General features: G+C 33.3%; 1 protein-coding gene and 1 long non-coding RNA gene across 7 annotated transcripts in view; one reads left to right on the forward strand and one right to left on the reverse strand.

The window, feature by feature from the left end:
* Positions 1 to 13,410, forward strand: part of LOC127699048 (uncharacterized) — a 32,232-nt gene extending 18,822 nt beyond the window's left edge. For both annotated transcript variants that reach the window (XR_007981045.1, XR_007981046.1), the window contains exon 3: positions 13,080 to 13,410. This is a non-coding gene — a long non-coding RNA (uncharacterized LOC127699048). The remainder of the gene's footprint in view (positions 1 to 13,079) is intronic.
* The window catches only part of LOC127698926 (TALPID3 protein-like), a 480,691-nt gene that overhangs the window by 425,906 nt on the left and 38,452 nt on the right, over positions 1 to 16,333 (reverse strand). For all 5 annotated transcript variants that reach the window (XM_052202653.1, XM_052202654.1, XM_052202655.1 and 2 more), the window contains one exon: positions 4,314 to 4,486. In XM_052202653.1, the coding sequence (XP_052058613.1) occupies positions 4,314 to 4,486 (173 nt within the window). The remainder of the gene's footprint in view (positions 1 to 4,313; positions 4,487 to 16,333) is intronic.

Genomic DNA, 16,333 nt, shown 5'->3' on the forward strand with positions numbered 1-16,333 from the left:
TTCAAAGATGGTAAAAAATTCAAAAGCTTCAAAAGATTTGTGGAAATGTATTCACAGTCTTAACCCATCCCAACAAGAACAAGAGTGCACACGCTGAAATGTCTCGCCTACTTTACTCACCATTGATTTTATGTTGATAGTCCTACATATAAAGTTATACTACAAGTTTCACATTAACATTTATGATCCAAGAAAATGAGGTAAAGGTCAGATAAACCAAGGCGGAAATATATGTACACCTTTAATACAATCATTCCATACTCAGAATATAGATGACCTATTGCTTATAGTATAAAAGAAACAGACCAAACCATGGAAATTCTATATTGACCAATGAACCATGAAAATGAATTCAAGGTCAGATGAACCCTGCCAGACAGACATGTACACCTTAAAATCATTCCATGCATCAAATATAGTTGACCTATTGCTTATAGTATTAAAATTGACCCTTCCCTCACATGGACAAACCAAATTGATTTGATCTGCTCAAAAATTTCATCTAGGCTATATCTACTATTAAAGATTAAGAAATTTCTATATCTAGACTGCAGAAAATTATTCTATAATGGTTATATCTTACCACTAATTGATTATTGTTGTATAGTGTGGAGTAGTTGTAGCAGTGAGTGTTTAAATAGGATATTAAAATTACAAAAGAGAGCTGCTAGAATAATACTAGAAACAGACCCTTTCGCTCCTTCCGAGCCCTTTTTCAAACACTTAAACTGGATGACAGTTGAACAGAGAATAAAATATCACAAGTTTGTGATGACATTTAATTATATAAGTGCATCAAAAATGATGCCCAATCATATCTTATTAGCAAGTTTCATTATGTTTCAGACAGAAATCCATACCCCTTGAGAAATGCTGTTCAAGGAAACCTCATACTCCCTAAACCAAAAATAGAATTGTTCAAGAAATCTTTTATTCTGGACCATTCTCAGGGCTCGACAATAAGGCTTGTCTGATTGTCCGGTACCAGAGGAAAAAAAGGTCGGACAAGTAAAAGCCATATCAAGCTTGTCCGAAGGGACAAGTAAAATCATTCTGTAGAAAATAAATTAAAATCCAACTTTGATGATCAAAGTAATAAACAAAAACAAGAAAAGATAAAAACAAATATTCATTTGACAAGTTTACTTGAAACTTGAAACTGGTTCTTTGTCAGATAATTTATAACAGATGAAATGCAAATTATTCTCAGAATCCAGTCTGACGGACCGCACCGTAGAAGACATTTCGGGACCAAGACAAACCATTACTTCGTTTCCCTACCTTATGCTGTTGCTTTATAATAAATATGATAAATTTTATTTAACAAAAATATTTTTAAAATGAAAATGAAGAAATTATTGACCATAAAATTCATAAAATCATATTTTTATCATATGTAGACAAAATAATACTTGATTGTGTTTGAATAAACATTTTAATATATTAAAAACAAAGCTGATTGTAGTAAGGCAATAATCATAATCAATATTTTATCAACATAAAAGACCAGGAAACAAACCAAATGAGTGTAGACTGACAGGCCTACCAGACTGTGTCTCATTTGCAGAGTCTGATTAGACTTTGGCATTGATGAAAACTATAACCTAAGTCTTGTGAACTGACTAGATTCAGTTGTTCTCGACTCATATTTTTTAAAAGGATATCAAGAGATATAAATCAAATTCTTTTCTATTGTTTTAATTATTTTGTTCATTAAATCAACTTAAAATGCAAAAAAGCTAAATATTAAGATTTTTTTTGGACAAGTTACAATTCCATTCCGACAAGCAAGTTTTGGTATGTACTTGTCCTATTGGGCAAGTTGAAAAAAAAGTTATTGTAGAGACCTGATTCTTGTGGAATAATTTGCCAATACATTATATATTGTTAATAACTTATTATATTTGTGTATATTATGCTGTAAATAGGAAGTTATAAATAATAAAAAAAAAATTAAAAATAAAACAAAACTTTCCACTTATCCACTGGACTATTAAAAAGAGAATATTTTTGTAGAAGTTAACCAATGACGAGGGACGACAACGGACAATAACTGATGAGAAAAGATCACTTGGCCTGTTGGGTCAGGTGAGCTAAAAATGGTTTAATTACTACCATAATGTAAAATGCGTTCCCTATGTGTATTTCAACACAAGAAAAAAAAAATCCTGTCAACAAAAATTCTCAATTAAGTCAGTATGACAATTCACAAGAAGTCTAAAGAAAACTAAATCAGGCCATTATTTTTCTCATTTGAATTATTTTACATTTGTCATTTCGGGGCTATGTCACTATGCGGTATGGGTTTTACTCATTGTTGAAGGTCGTACAGTGACCTATAGTTGTTAATTTCTGTGTCATTTGGTCTCTTGTGGAGAGTTGTCTCATTGGCAATCATACCACATCTTCTTATTTTTATATTGATGTGGTATTACTCAGTGTTGTTTTACTTATTCTATAATTATGTCTAGTGGAAAACTTGTATTATATATATATGTATACAAGAAGATGTGGGGTATACATAAATGACAAAATTAACAAAAGAAATCTAGCACAAACATACAGTTTCAAAAATAGACAGGTCTCTACACAAAAATTGTCAAGTTGTTAATATTCCCCAGTATATAAATTTAACAGAACCAATGTAATATCTGCCATTATCACTTAATTCTCCAAACACCAAAAAAACATTAAGATATGACATACGACAACTACTGACTAGGATCCTGACTTGGGACAGGCACAATAACATGCTCCATTGTTAAATCTTAACCCTCTCCCGTTAGTGTGTTTATTTATGGAAATGTAAAAAAAAAATTATGCAATTAAAGAAATACTTTTTTAAATTCAAAAATGTAATTAGCAATAGTCCTTCTATCCCATTTTTTTTAAATAATAAAAAAAAAATTCTAACTACCAGTACATGTATTATCTTGATTAATTGTTTTATTTCAAACTATGGACATTGCTATAAAACTGTTTTGGAAGTATCTGTTGTTGGGCAACAGTTTTTGGACTGTTGGACCCACAGTCCTGCACTGACAGTTGTCCTCCTGCTCACATTTAATTTGTATTGCCATACATATTGATGATGTTATTTTCTTGAATAAAGATGTTTTGACAAATGACTGTTTTTACACAAAGGTCATTTAATTGACCTTAAGTCCTAAATGTTACCTACAAACTCTGGCTTCATGGAACAGTTTTAACTATTGTTGTAAAACAGGGGTGTGGAAATACTTGTTGTGAACACTTGTCCCTGGGTAAGTTAAACTGTAAATTTTACTTGTCCGGAAAAAAAGTAATTTGCCCTGAATTTCACAATGAATATTGGAGTATTTTATTTTTTTGACATTTTTACCTATTATGTCTGTTTGTTTTGTTTACACATTGTTGTCAATATAATGGAATTTTATGCGACTGTCATACAAGTGAGAGGTTTAGCTAGCTATAAAACCAGGTTTAATCCACCATTTTCTTAATATGGAAATGCCTGTACCAAGTCAGGAATATGACAGTTGTTTTCCATTCGTTTGATGTGTTTGAACTTTTGATTTTGCCATTTGATAAGGGAATTTCCGTTTCGAATTTTCCTTGGAGTTCGGTGTTTTTGTTATTTTACTTTTTACTGTAAGCTTGTGTGACTCTTAAAACTGTTTTGTATCACAATATAAATGATGTTTGTGATATTTGTTTATGCATAAAAGGAGGTATGGGGTTAACATAAATGAGACAGAAACCCAAAAGCATAACAACAAAATTGAATCTGGAAGGCAATTACTGTTTTGTCCATTTCCCCAGACACCTATTCAATTTTATTGTTTTCTTTCATCTGACAAGCTTGGTGTTTTGCAGAACATTGAAAGTCCTATCTATTAATTTGCCAAAAAATGAGTAAGACTTTGACCAGCAAGTTGTGGGTGTTTCCTACAAATTGTGCAAAAATTTAATTAAATTTCAGAAGTTTCTTCACTGGATAGTCAGGTGAATTTGTAAGCCAAGACGTCTGGAATGTCTTGTTGCCATTTTTTGTTTTGACTTAAATATATGTTTTTCACGTGTTGATCATTAGTTTCTTTTACATAAAGTTATACATCTTAATAAGTTGTGAAAATTATTCTATATTTTTAATTAAATGTAGTCAAATGCAATTTTTTACTTGTCCACGGGCAACCCAGATAAAACAAAATACTTGTCTGGTTGTTCAAATGAAAGAGTCGGACTAGTCAGACATAGCATTTCCAGACCCCTGTAAAAGCCATTCATGAAGGAACATGTATAATGCTATATTGTTAAATTACATAAATTGCTACCTTTTTGGCTGGCTGTGACTCTGAAGATAATCTTGGAGGTATCATTATGTCTTCCTTTTCTTTGTAAGATAATTCTGTTGACAAAGATGTCCTAGCTGATACAGTTACAATTCTTTCAGGAACAGTAATTATTTCTATTTTTTCACTGTTTGAAAAGCTGCAGTTCACTGATTCTACAAAAAAAATAGCAATTTAAGAACCCAATTTTTTTTTCTAGCTTCATTAGCACATTATACGTGCATGACTTAATACATTTGTTACTGGTTAGTGGTAGTTGGTAATAATGTCATTATCTGATGAACAGTCTTATGAAAAACATGCCATCATATTAATTCATCCAACAACTTTAGTTAATTCTATGAAACTGTCCAGAAACAAGCTTAAGACGCTACATAACAGTGAAGGTCATCTTACCTTAAAATTCTCAGCATAATTGACATTTCAATTTTTCAGTCACTAATTCAATAGTATATCCAGGTGTAGGTAATGAACTCAATATATGTACGAAATGTCATGTGAACAATGTAAAAAGATGTATTTTTCTGTAAATCAAGCTTAACCTCCCCCTCATGGGATATAACTCACAGGGGGAGATCCAGGATTTTTGGAAGGGGGGCTTAGTTCCAGAAAATTAAATATGTACAGCAGAGTGGAGTGAGGCAACACAAAAATTGGACAATTTTGTGCTATTATTTTTGTCTTCTTAAGTTTCTTTCTATCTATCTATTATTTATCATAAAGCCTGGATGCTTCGTGTTTAATGTGAATATCTGTCAACAAAATAGCCACGTGTCTTTGCTATTTAAAGAAATAAAAGATTTCATGCACGGGTGATTGCCAGCATGATATATAAGCCAATACATCCATGTCCCCGCGCTTTTTTGTCACAAAGGCCACGTGAAGTGAAGAACGTTTCTCTTCCAAATTTAATATATTAGTTTCAACTTTCTCCGTTGCCGATGGCTCGGTCATGTAGCGATATAAGTTCGATTATGTCTGAGAGTGAAGGTGAAAAATCCCGTATGGACACCACAGAAGCAGTTAAATTGTTTGACTCAGAGAACGAACTAGATGCAAGTTTTTCGGGTTTTGAAAATGAACCCAGAATGAAAGAACAAGAGTGTAAGAAAAACTGCCGTTATTACTGAAGAAAAAGTTAAGGTTACTAAGGAGCCACGACGAGGTCGGGTTCGAGACGGGGAAAAAAGGCCCAGGGAAAGGTCCCGGAAAGAACGTAAAGGGTAAAGCACCAATGAAAAAACGTAAGTCAGAGCCTAAGTCTAAGAAGATTTATGCTATTGATCCTAGTTTAATTGCTGATTTAGTATCTGAATACTTTAAGCGTACTTCTGACGAAGTTCCAAGTACTAGCAAGACCGGTACATGTGAACTGGAAATTGATGAAAATCAACAATTTTACAAAGTCTCAGAATATGATTTTGATTCTGTTGGTGTGCCCGAGAGGCAGTTAAATATTGATAACGTATTTAGCAATCATAATCAGCTTTCGGAACAATTTGTTATTGATAATTCTGAAGTACAAGACTTTGAAATGCCTAAAATCTTTAATGACCAAACGAAGTTTTCAGAGGCCGTATCTGACGATTCCTCAAAAAATATTTGTAACTTCTGCATGCACGCAAAAAGCTGATGTATCTTCTTTCATAAAAGAAACACAAATTCCAGTGAATTGTAAAAGTCTGGTGCCTCCTCTGATAAATCCAGAAATCTGGAGTTGCTTGTTCAGTAACATTCAACAACGTGATAAAAGTCTTCAGGACGTTCAAAAAGTATTGGGCATGGCTATTGTTCCTCTGATCAATCTCACTGAAATGCTTAAAACTTGTCGTTTTGACTTATCAAAGGCAAAACAGTATGTGGCTCAGGCCTTGGCTCTCTCATGTAATACGTTTTTTGAGTTAAATATCAAAAGAATGTACTTTATTCGACCATATGTTAACAAACGCTTTCAACAGCTTTGCTCATCAAGCTGCCCAATAGAACAACTTTTCCCTAATGATGTAGGAAAAAGAATGAAGGAAATAAGTGATGCTTCTAATATCCGTCAATATCGACCACAGATGTCAATAAAATGCTCCGCTGGGCGCAGCTTGATACGACCGCAGAGGTCGAACCCTGAACAGTTGGGGCAAGTATGGACACAACATTCAAGCTTGATACAGCACTGAATTTGGATTGTGATTAAATATTTGACACAGCATAGGTTTCTGACACAGAATGAATGTGGTCTAAGAACATAAAAATTTTGATTTACCTATTCAAACCTTATCATTATGGCACCCTCAATGGAGTTGGGGTGACATACTGTTATTCTACGTTTCTTTTTTTTCTTATTATTTTTCTTGCACAAATTTTGTCCGCGCGAGTTCTTGGAATCCAATGGATCAATGTTGATGGAACTCTACTATAATGAGGACCCCCATGTTAAGTTGTGCACCTTGCTATGGAATGGTAAAAAATGGCCGCCGTTTCCATGGAAACAGCAAAAATGCGAAAAAAATCAAAGTGTTCCAAACTGGAAGAAATTCCACAGAAATGGTAACTGGCATGTGCTGATTTGGAGTTTTTTCGGAATTTTCTAAATGGCTGCCGTTACCATGGAAACAGCTAAAATATCAAAAATTCTAACTCTTTTGTTATAAGACCCAACTGGATGAAACTTAATGAAAATGTTACCCAGTATGCCAAGATGCCAAGATGATATTTGGATACTCCAAAATGGCCGCTGTTGTCATGGAAACTGGGGGCAAGTTTAACATTGACCCTGTGGGAAAATGTATAAAATCAGCATTTTCTTAAAGAGTATTTCACCAAAGTCAATGAAACTGTATTGATATATAACATGACATGTGGCAATGAGATGTCTGCTTTTAGAATTTTGGAATTATCCACTGTAACCATGGCAACAGCAAAAATGTCCAAAATTTCAAAACGCTCCAAACTTAATGAAACTTTACAAAAATGATAATTTGCATGTGTAGATGCACTCTTTGACTCTGAAAAATGCTTGTTTTTTTTTCCCTTTTTGGCCCCTAATTCCTAAAATTTTGAGGCAATTACCCCCAAAATCAATCCCAGCCTTCCATTTGTGATATGGTACCTTGCAGTACAATTTCAGAGAGATCCATATACTTGAACACAAGTAATTCTCTGGAAACTAGAAAAATGCTTATTTTTGGCCCCTTATTCCTGAATGTTTCGGGCAATTACCCCCAAACTCAATTCCAGCTTTCCCTTTGTGATATGGAACCTTGTAGTACAATTTCAGAAAGATCCATACACTTACACACAAGTTATTGTCATGAAACTAGAAAAATGCTTGTTTTTTGCCCCGTTTTTGGCCCCTAATTCCTAAAATTTTGAGGCAATTACCCCCAAAATCAATCCCAGCCTTCCATTTGTTATATAGTACCCTGCAGTACAATTTCAGAGAGATCCATACACTTGAACACAAGTTATTCTCTGGAAACTAGAAAAATGCTTATTTTTGGCCCCTTTTCGGCCCCTTATTCCTGAACGTTTCGGGCAATTACCCCCAAACTCAATTCCAGCTTTCCATTTATGATATGGAACCTTGTAGTACAATTTCAGAAAGATCCATACACTTACACACAAGTTATTGTCATGAAACTAGAAAAATGCTTGGTTTTTTTTCCCTTTTTTGGCCCCTAATTCCTAAAATTTTGAGGTAATTACCCCCAAAATCAATCCCAGCATTCCCTTTGTGATATGGAACCTTGTGGTACAATGTCAAAGAGATCCATACACTAACACACAAGTTATGTCTGGAAGTGACAAAAATGCTTGTTTTTGGCCCCTTTTTGGCCCCTAATTCCTTAACTGTTGGTACCATAACCCCCAAAATCAATCCCAACCTTCCTTTTGTGGTATTGAACCTTATGGTAAAATTTCATAGAGATCCATTCACATAAACTAAAGTTAGAGTGCGAAAACCAATGTGTCTTCGGACGACGACGACACCAACGTCATACCAATATATGACCGCAAAATTTTTTTGCGGTCGTATATAACTCAAGAGGAAGGCCCAGTATGAGGGGCCAGGCATCCTAGTGGTATCCGCCAAGAGGGCGAGGCTACCACAGAGGCTACCAAAGAAGACCAAGAGGGTCTTACAGGTGAAAATTTCAAATGTAAGCGTAAGTGTAAATGTTACTTTTAAAGCAGGTACTTTGCAAACAAAAAAGAAAGAATGGAAAAAGCTTACATCCGATAAATGGATTTTAGAAACAATTCAGGGTTACTGTATTGAATTTTGGAAAGATCCTTTTCAGTATACATTTGTACTCACTGCTCCTAAAGTGATAGATTTTGGTAAAATGCAAAATGCAATAGTTGATGATGAAGTATCAGATTTATTACAAAAAGGTGCTATATCTGAATGTAAGCATGAAAATAAAGAATTTTTATCTAATATATTTTTGGTGAAAAAGAAAAATGGCAGTTTTCGTCCGGTTATTAATTTGAAAAGACTTAATCATTTTATTGAATATCATCATTTTAAAATGGAGACCATAGAAAATGTCTTAAATTCAGTTCAGAAACACTCATATTTTGTGTCACTTGATCTCCAAAATGCATATTTTTCAGTGTCAATTGATGAATCATATAGAAAATATTTAAAATTTCAATGGAAAGGAAAACTTTATCAATTCAACTGTTTATGTTTTGGAATTTCATCAGCTCCAAGAGTTTTTACAAAACTAATGAAGGTTATATTTTCACATATTAGAAAGATGGGAATTTCAGCATTTCATTATATTGATGATTCACTTATCGAAGCTAATTCATCAAAACTATGTCAATCTCAAGCTGGTATTTTGATCACCATGCTCTCAAAAGTTGGGTTCTATATAAATTATGAAAAGTCCTCATTAGTACCCTCTACAAGGATAAAGTATTTAGGACATGTTATTGACTCTGTAACTTTCAAGGTATATTTGCCTGACGACAAAATTGAAAAAATTTTAAAATCTTGTTCAGATATATTAACTTCAAAATCATTGTCAATTAGATCAGTAGCACACTTAATTGGTCTGTTTCCATCAGCAAACTAGAGGCTCTAAAGAGCCTGTGTCGCTCACCTTGGTCTATGTGCATATTAAGCAAAGGACACAGATGGATTCATGACAAAATTGTGTTTTGGTGATGGTGATGTGTTTGTAGATCTTACTTTACTGAACATTCTTGCTGCTTACAATTATCTCTATCTATAATGAACTTGGCCCAGTAGTTACAGTGGAAAATATTTTGTAAAAATTTACAAAATTTATGAAAATTGTAAAAAATTGACTATAAAGGGCAATAACTCCTTAAGGGGTCAATTGACAATTTTGGTCATGTTGACTTATTTGTAGATCATTATTGCTGTTTACAGTTTATCTCTATCTATAATAATATTCAAGATAATAACCAAAAGCTGCAAAATTTTCTTAAAATTACCAATTCAGGGGCAGCAAACCAACAACCTGTTGCCTGATTGGTCTGAAAATTTCAGGGCAGATAGATCTTGACCTAATCAACAATTTTATCCTCGTCAGATTTGCTCAAAATGCTTTGGTTTCAGAGATATGAGCCAAAAACTGCATTTTACCCTATGTACTATTTTTTAGCCATGTCGGCCATCTTGGTATGGGGCGGGGTCACCGGACACATTTTTTAAACTAGATACCCTAATGATGATTGTGGAAAAGTTTGGTTAAATTTGTCTAAGTAGTTTCAGAGGAGAAGATTTGTGTAAAAGATTACAAAAATTTACGAAAAATGGTTAAAAATTGACTATAAAGGGCAATAACTCCTTAAGGGGTCAATTGACCATTTTGGTCATGTTGACTTATTTGTAGATCTTACTTTGCTGAACATTATTGCTGTTTACAGTTTATCTCTATCTATAATAATATTCAAGATAATAACCAAAAACGGCAAAATTTTCTTAAAATTACCAATTCAGGGGCAGCAAACCAACAACCTGTTGCCTGATTGGTCTGAAAATTTCAGGGCAGATAGATCTTGACCTAATCAACAATTTTATCCTCGTCAGATTTGCTCAAAATGCTTTGGTTTCAGAGATATGAGCCAAAAACTGCATTTTACCCTATGTACTATTTTTTAGCCATGTCGGCCATCTTGGTATGGGGCGGGGTCACCGGACACATTTTTTAAACTAGATACCCTAATGATGATTGTGGAAAAGTTTGGTTAAATTTGTCTAAGTAGTTTCAGAGGAGAAGATTTGTGTAAAAGATTACAAAAATTTACGAAAAATGGTTAAAAATTGACTATAAAGGGCAATAACTCCTTAAGGGGTCAATTGACCATTTTGGTCATGTTGACTTATTTGTAGATCTTACTTTGCTGAACATTATTGCTGTTTACAGTTTATCTCTATCTATAATAATATTCAAGATAATAACCAAAAACGGCAAAATTTCCTTAAAATAACCAACTCAGGGGCAGCAACCCAACAACGGGTTGTCTGATTCATCTGAAAATTTCAGGGCAGATAGATCTTGACCTGATTAACAATTTTACCCCCATGTCAGATTTGCTCTAAATGCTTTGGTTTCAGAGATATAAGCCAAAATCTACATTTTACCCCTATGTTCTATTTTTAGCCATGGCGGCCATCTTGGTTGGTTGGCCAGGTTACCGGACACATTTTTTAAACTAGATACCCCAATGATGAAGTTTGGTTTAATTTGGCCAAGTAGTTTCAGAGGAGAAGATTTTTGTAAAAGTTAACGATGACGGACGACGACGGACGACGGACGCCAAGTTGGCACCTTTATTTTATAGATACCTAAATAGAGATAAAGTCCAAGCTCTTGCAGCTTCTGGTGATAATTTTGATGAAAAAATGTTTTTATCAGCAGAATCAATCTCAGAAATAAGATGGTAAAAGTATATAAGACCAGAAAAAATATCTTATTATATCGAAACTGATGCATCAAAATTTGTTTATTAATATATTAAGGTATATATGTAAAAAAAAATCAGAGACAAGTGCCTGTGATTATGATATTATAAAGGTTGTTATTTACCTAAAACATAAAAGTTATTTCATTGAAACAAAAAAATCATAATATGATGGTCCCATTAAGAAGCAGAGTTGGCAAAACTTATATTTATTGCCCAGTCCAGAGGGAAATACTGTGAAAACCGTGTTTTACTGGGTTTTACCAGGTAATACTGGGTAATATGAAACATGTGAAAACTGGCCTGAATTCTAAAGAGAATTCAATGATTAATCACAAATGCAATATATTAATGATATTTATAAAAATAAACAAGAATGTGTCCATAGTTCTCGCATTATCATTTTCTATGTTCAGTGGACCATGAAATTGGGGTCAAAATTCTAATTTGGCATTACAATTAGAAAGATCATATCATGGGGGACATGTGTACTAAGTTTCAAGTTGATTGGACTTCAACTTCATCAAAAACTACCTTGACCAAAAACTTTAACCTGAAGCAGGACGGACGGACGGACAGACGAACGAATGGACGGACAAACGAATGGACACACAGACCGAAAAACATAATGCCCCTCTACTATCGTAGGTGTGGCATAAAAATATTATTTTAATTTATAAGTTCACTTGTTTGAGACTCTTATTATAAAATATATAAATCTGAGAAACTATTGTTCCAGCAACTCTAAGACAAGTGTACATGAAGATACATTAGACAAATGTGAAAAGCTTTTCTCAATAATCCTCCTAAAAATCTATTTATTCGACATTCTGTCAAGATTAGTCAACCAAACTGTTAACATAAAGCCAAAGAATTCAATTTGATTTTTTAAAATATATATATACATGTATATAACTATTAAGAATTAACAATTATATGTAAGGAAAATTACTTTTTAACAATTTTTGTTCATTGCTAAAAATGTTTACTAAGCAGTATATATGTACATCACTAATTAATAAGTAATTGTTCAGATTATTACACAGATTTGTTTATTTAACAATAATCAGCCCACCCGGCACACAACGTCATTTCAACGTTGAAATGTGGTTGATATTTTTAATTTTGAAGTAAATATATTGTTTCAACGTTTAATGTTGGTTGACATGTCGACAATGGAGGTTCATGGAGAAAACAGATTGTATGCAGTGGTGTAAAAAATTATTCACCTTCAGTGTTAAGAGGAATCATTATGGTTGTACATCGTTTGTTGTTGCATCAACTAAAGTTCATAAATAAGGATTTTGCTATAGAAAATTGTAATCAATTAAGCCTTTTAATTTTTTTGCACATTATTTAGTAAAATGAGGAATATTCCAAAGAAATATAAGCTCAAATTGACGTCTAACCGGGACGTTCATCGAAATATGCTACTAACTAATCTGTTATTATCCAGATATATTTTAAACATAGATAAGACACAGCATGTGAAAGTGCGGTATCTACACAGCTGATACACGAGAATAATCAAATTTAAAACATAAACTGCAATCAATAAGACCGGTGGCATTGTTACAATAGATCCTGGTGCTCCAGATGGGTGGCATTTTAACAATAGATCCTGGTGCTCCAGATGGGTGGCATTGGTACATGTACAGGAGCGAAAAATGGTAAAAACAAATCCACGTTTCTGTAAACCAGTAAATTAATTAAAAAAACCTGGCCTTATATAACATTTTATTCCCTGCCTTTGACGTTCTACATAATTGTTAACTTATGTTTACAAAATATTATTTGTGGTTTTCTTTTCAGGAAGAGTAATGGATGTCTACACAAAAATAACAGAAGCTGAATTAAAGAAGGAATATGCACCAGAAATGGTTGGAGGAGTTTGGAGACTACAATTCATTTTCACGAAAATATTAATAAAATGCTTCGCTGAGCGCAGCCTGATACAACTGCAGAGGTCGAACCCTGAACAGTTGGTGCAAATTTGGATATAATATTCAAGCTTGATACTGTCTGAATTTTGACATAATATAGGTCTCTGACACAAAAAAAATGTGGTAAAAGATCTTACAAATATTTTGCGCAATACTGTGCAATTGAAGATTACTTCTTGAAACTTTTACAAAATTTGAAATTTTAAAATTTAAAAAAAAAATTGGAACCCCCCACCCCCCCCCCCCCCCCCCGCAACTTTTGGAATCCCCCCTTGGAGCAATTACCCCAAAACTCGATCCAATTCTTTCCTTTGTAGTATGGAACCTTGTAGTACAATTTCAGAGAGATCCATACACATCTAACACAAGTTATTGTTTGGAAACTAGAATAATGCATGTTTTTGGCCCTTTTTTGGCCTCTAATTCCTACATGTTTGAGGCAATTACCCCCAAACTCAATCCCAGCCTTCCCTTTGTGATATGGAACCTTATGGTACAATATCAGAGAGATCCATACACTTACACACAAGTTATTGTCCGGAAACTACAAAAATTGTTGTTTTTTGGCCCCTTTTAGGCCCTTAATTTCTAAACTGTTTGCCCCATAACCCCTTATATGAATCCCAACCTTCTACTTGTGGTATTAAAAATTGTTGTACAATTTCAGAGCAATCGAAATACTTATACACAAGTTATTATCCTGAAACTAGAAAAATGTTTGTTTTGGGCCCCTAATTCCTAAACGGTTGGGACCACCATCCCCAAAATCAATCCCAACTTTCCTTTTGTGGTATTAAACCTCCTTAAAAAATTTCATAGAGATCCATTAACTTAAACTAAAGTTATTGTCCGGAAACCAATGTGTCTTCGGAAGACGACGCAGACGACGTAGACGACGACATCATACCATTATACGATCCCCAAAAATTTTTGCGGTCGTATAAAAATGAATTAAAAGAGATTATTTGTATTCATTTACCAGATCACCTTTTGGCTATATGAGCTTTCGTCATACCTACACATCTGGGTTTTTTTCAAAGATCAAATCTTGCTGATGTCCTCTGTAGAGTCATGTGGCTTCAATATCTTTTGTGTTTACTAAGTATTATAGATATAAGGAGATGTGGTATGATTGCCAATGAGACAAATATCCACCAGAGTTCGATTGACATGGAGGTCACTAAACGGCCTTAAACAATAAGGAAACACCACACCGTATAGTCTGCGATAGAAGACTCGGACACAATTTGTTTTAAACAATTCAAAGGAGAAAAAACAACCGCCTAAATTTGTAACAACAAACAAATATGACAGATGAACCAACAACAAGCAATGAATTACTTATTTCAACATGAAACAATGTTGCTGCAATATTAGGGTGACGTTGTTTCAATGTTAAGTTTCGACTTATATTCAATCAAAAATCAACGTCAATACAATGTTGAAAATATAACGTTGTTTCAATGTCAGATATTCAACGCTGTTCTAACCTTTCAAAACCAACAGTTAATTCAACGTCTTTTCAACGTTACAGATCAACGTTGATTCAACTTTGTTGAAATGTTGAAATGCCTTCTGGGAGCCTTTTCATTTCTACAAGTGTTCAAAGTTTGGTTTATTGAAACAAAGCTTGGAAATTTACAAGGTATCCTAAAATGTGCAAATCTTGTATTCTGCCTACATAGAATTATTGGAGAAAAGGAAGAAATTGAATTTTCAATCCTCTTGAAATTACTCTGAATGGTTATCTGTATAAAATGTATATATTTAGCTATAATACTATGAAACTATAACAAGTCTTTACTATTCTGTGTAAAAAAACAAGCTTTAAACAGTATTACCCGTTTCTTTGAGTATTATCCAGCCTGGGACAACCTGGAACCGGGTAATACTTTGCCTATTCTTAATAAGAAGTCCCATATTAAGCAGTATATCTGGTGGTTGCAGTGAGAAAACAAGATCTATTATTGTTCCTGATATGGTTGTAGGTTTTGAAATCAACTCATGACCATAACTGTATTATTGATCAATTAATGGTCCATTACCGATAACTAAGAAAAAAGGAGGGCATGGCAATATTCCTTGACACTTCATTACCTTTGATTTTTTACTAAACTCATGGTGAAGGTTGTAAAAAGTCTTTAATGCATTAGGAAAAAAAATCAACCTAAATTGATCTTGTTGTTGAAAGTTTATGTTCCTGTTGTCAGAAATTGAATTTCAAGTATTTTCTATTAAAGTCATACATTACAGTCAGTTCAAATTGAGCATTGCATTTTGCAAATATAAGTTGCAATATGATAAGATATGATTTATTTTACTACATATTGACCAAGGATTTAGAATAAAGCAAAACAAACGACTTCTGAAAAACTTTTATGTCTCTTTAAGTGTCGGACCACTTATTCACCCACTCCAATATAGAAAATAAAACAGCTCTACTCTGACAAAAAATAGTGCCTTTGATGTCATTGTTTACATAAACTAACAAAAAAATTTGCAGATATTAAACTTTTGGTGAAAGAGAAATGTATTCAGACTATTTTTATCCAAAATTTACTTGTCCCTGATTTTGCATTTAATATTGAGGATTAATGCTCTCCATTGTATACTTTAATATTCAAGATTTTCAGGGGTTATTTTTAGAATTAGTTGACTTTTTCACTACAAGACTTTAAACATTGGTTGAAAATTGGCATATAGAAAGGTGATACATGTACAATTCAGAATATACCTGTTTTTTATGAATTTAAACTTAAGGTATAATATTTAGGAAGCTGTGAAAATTTTAATATGGTTGATTAAATAGGGGTTTTGAATTGGTGGTCTAACACCTTTATAATCTAAAGAAATTTGTATCCTAATTCCGAATTCATTTCGTAGTTTACAATAAATTTAATAAATCCAGTTTACATTAAAAATCGAAAGATGCAAGTTACATGGTCCATTACTATGGCATTTGCAATTTTAGGTCATTAAATCATTCAGTGTTAAATTATTGCCCGCCCCAAATATTTTATTCAACATTTCACAAAAAAGTGTACGAAAATTCTTGTTGTGGATGCTGCAAATCATCGATACAGATTTGAATTTGACAGTGAGAAAAACTACCAAGATTTTTAA

This window comes from Mytilus californianus, unplaced genomic scaffold, assembly GCF_021869535.1.
Source record: "Mytilus californianus isolate M0D057914Y unplaced genomic scaffold, xbMytCali1.0.p SCAF_4, whole genome shotgun sequence".
Lineage (NCBI taxonomy): Eukaryota > Metazoa > Mollusca > Bivalvia > Mytilida > Mytilidae > Mytilus > Mytilus californianus.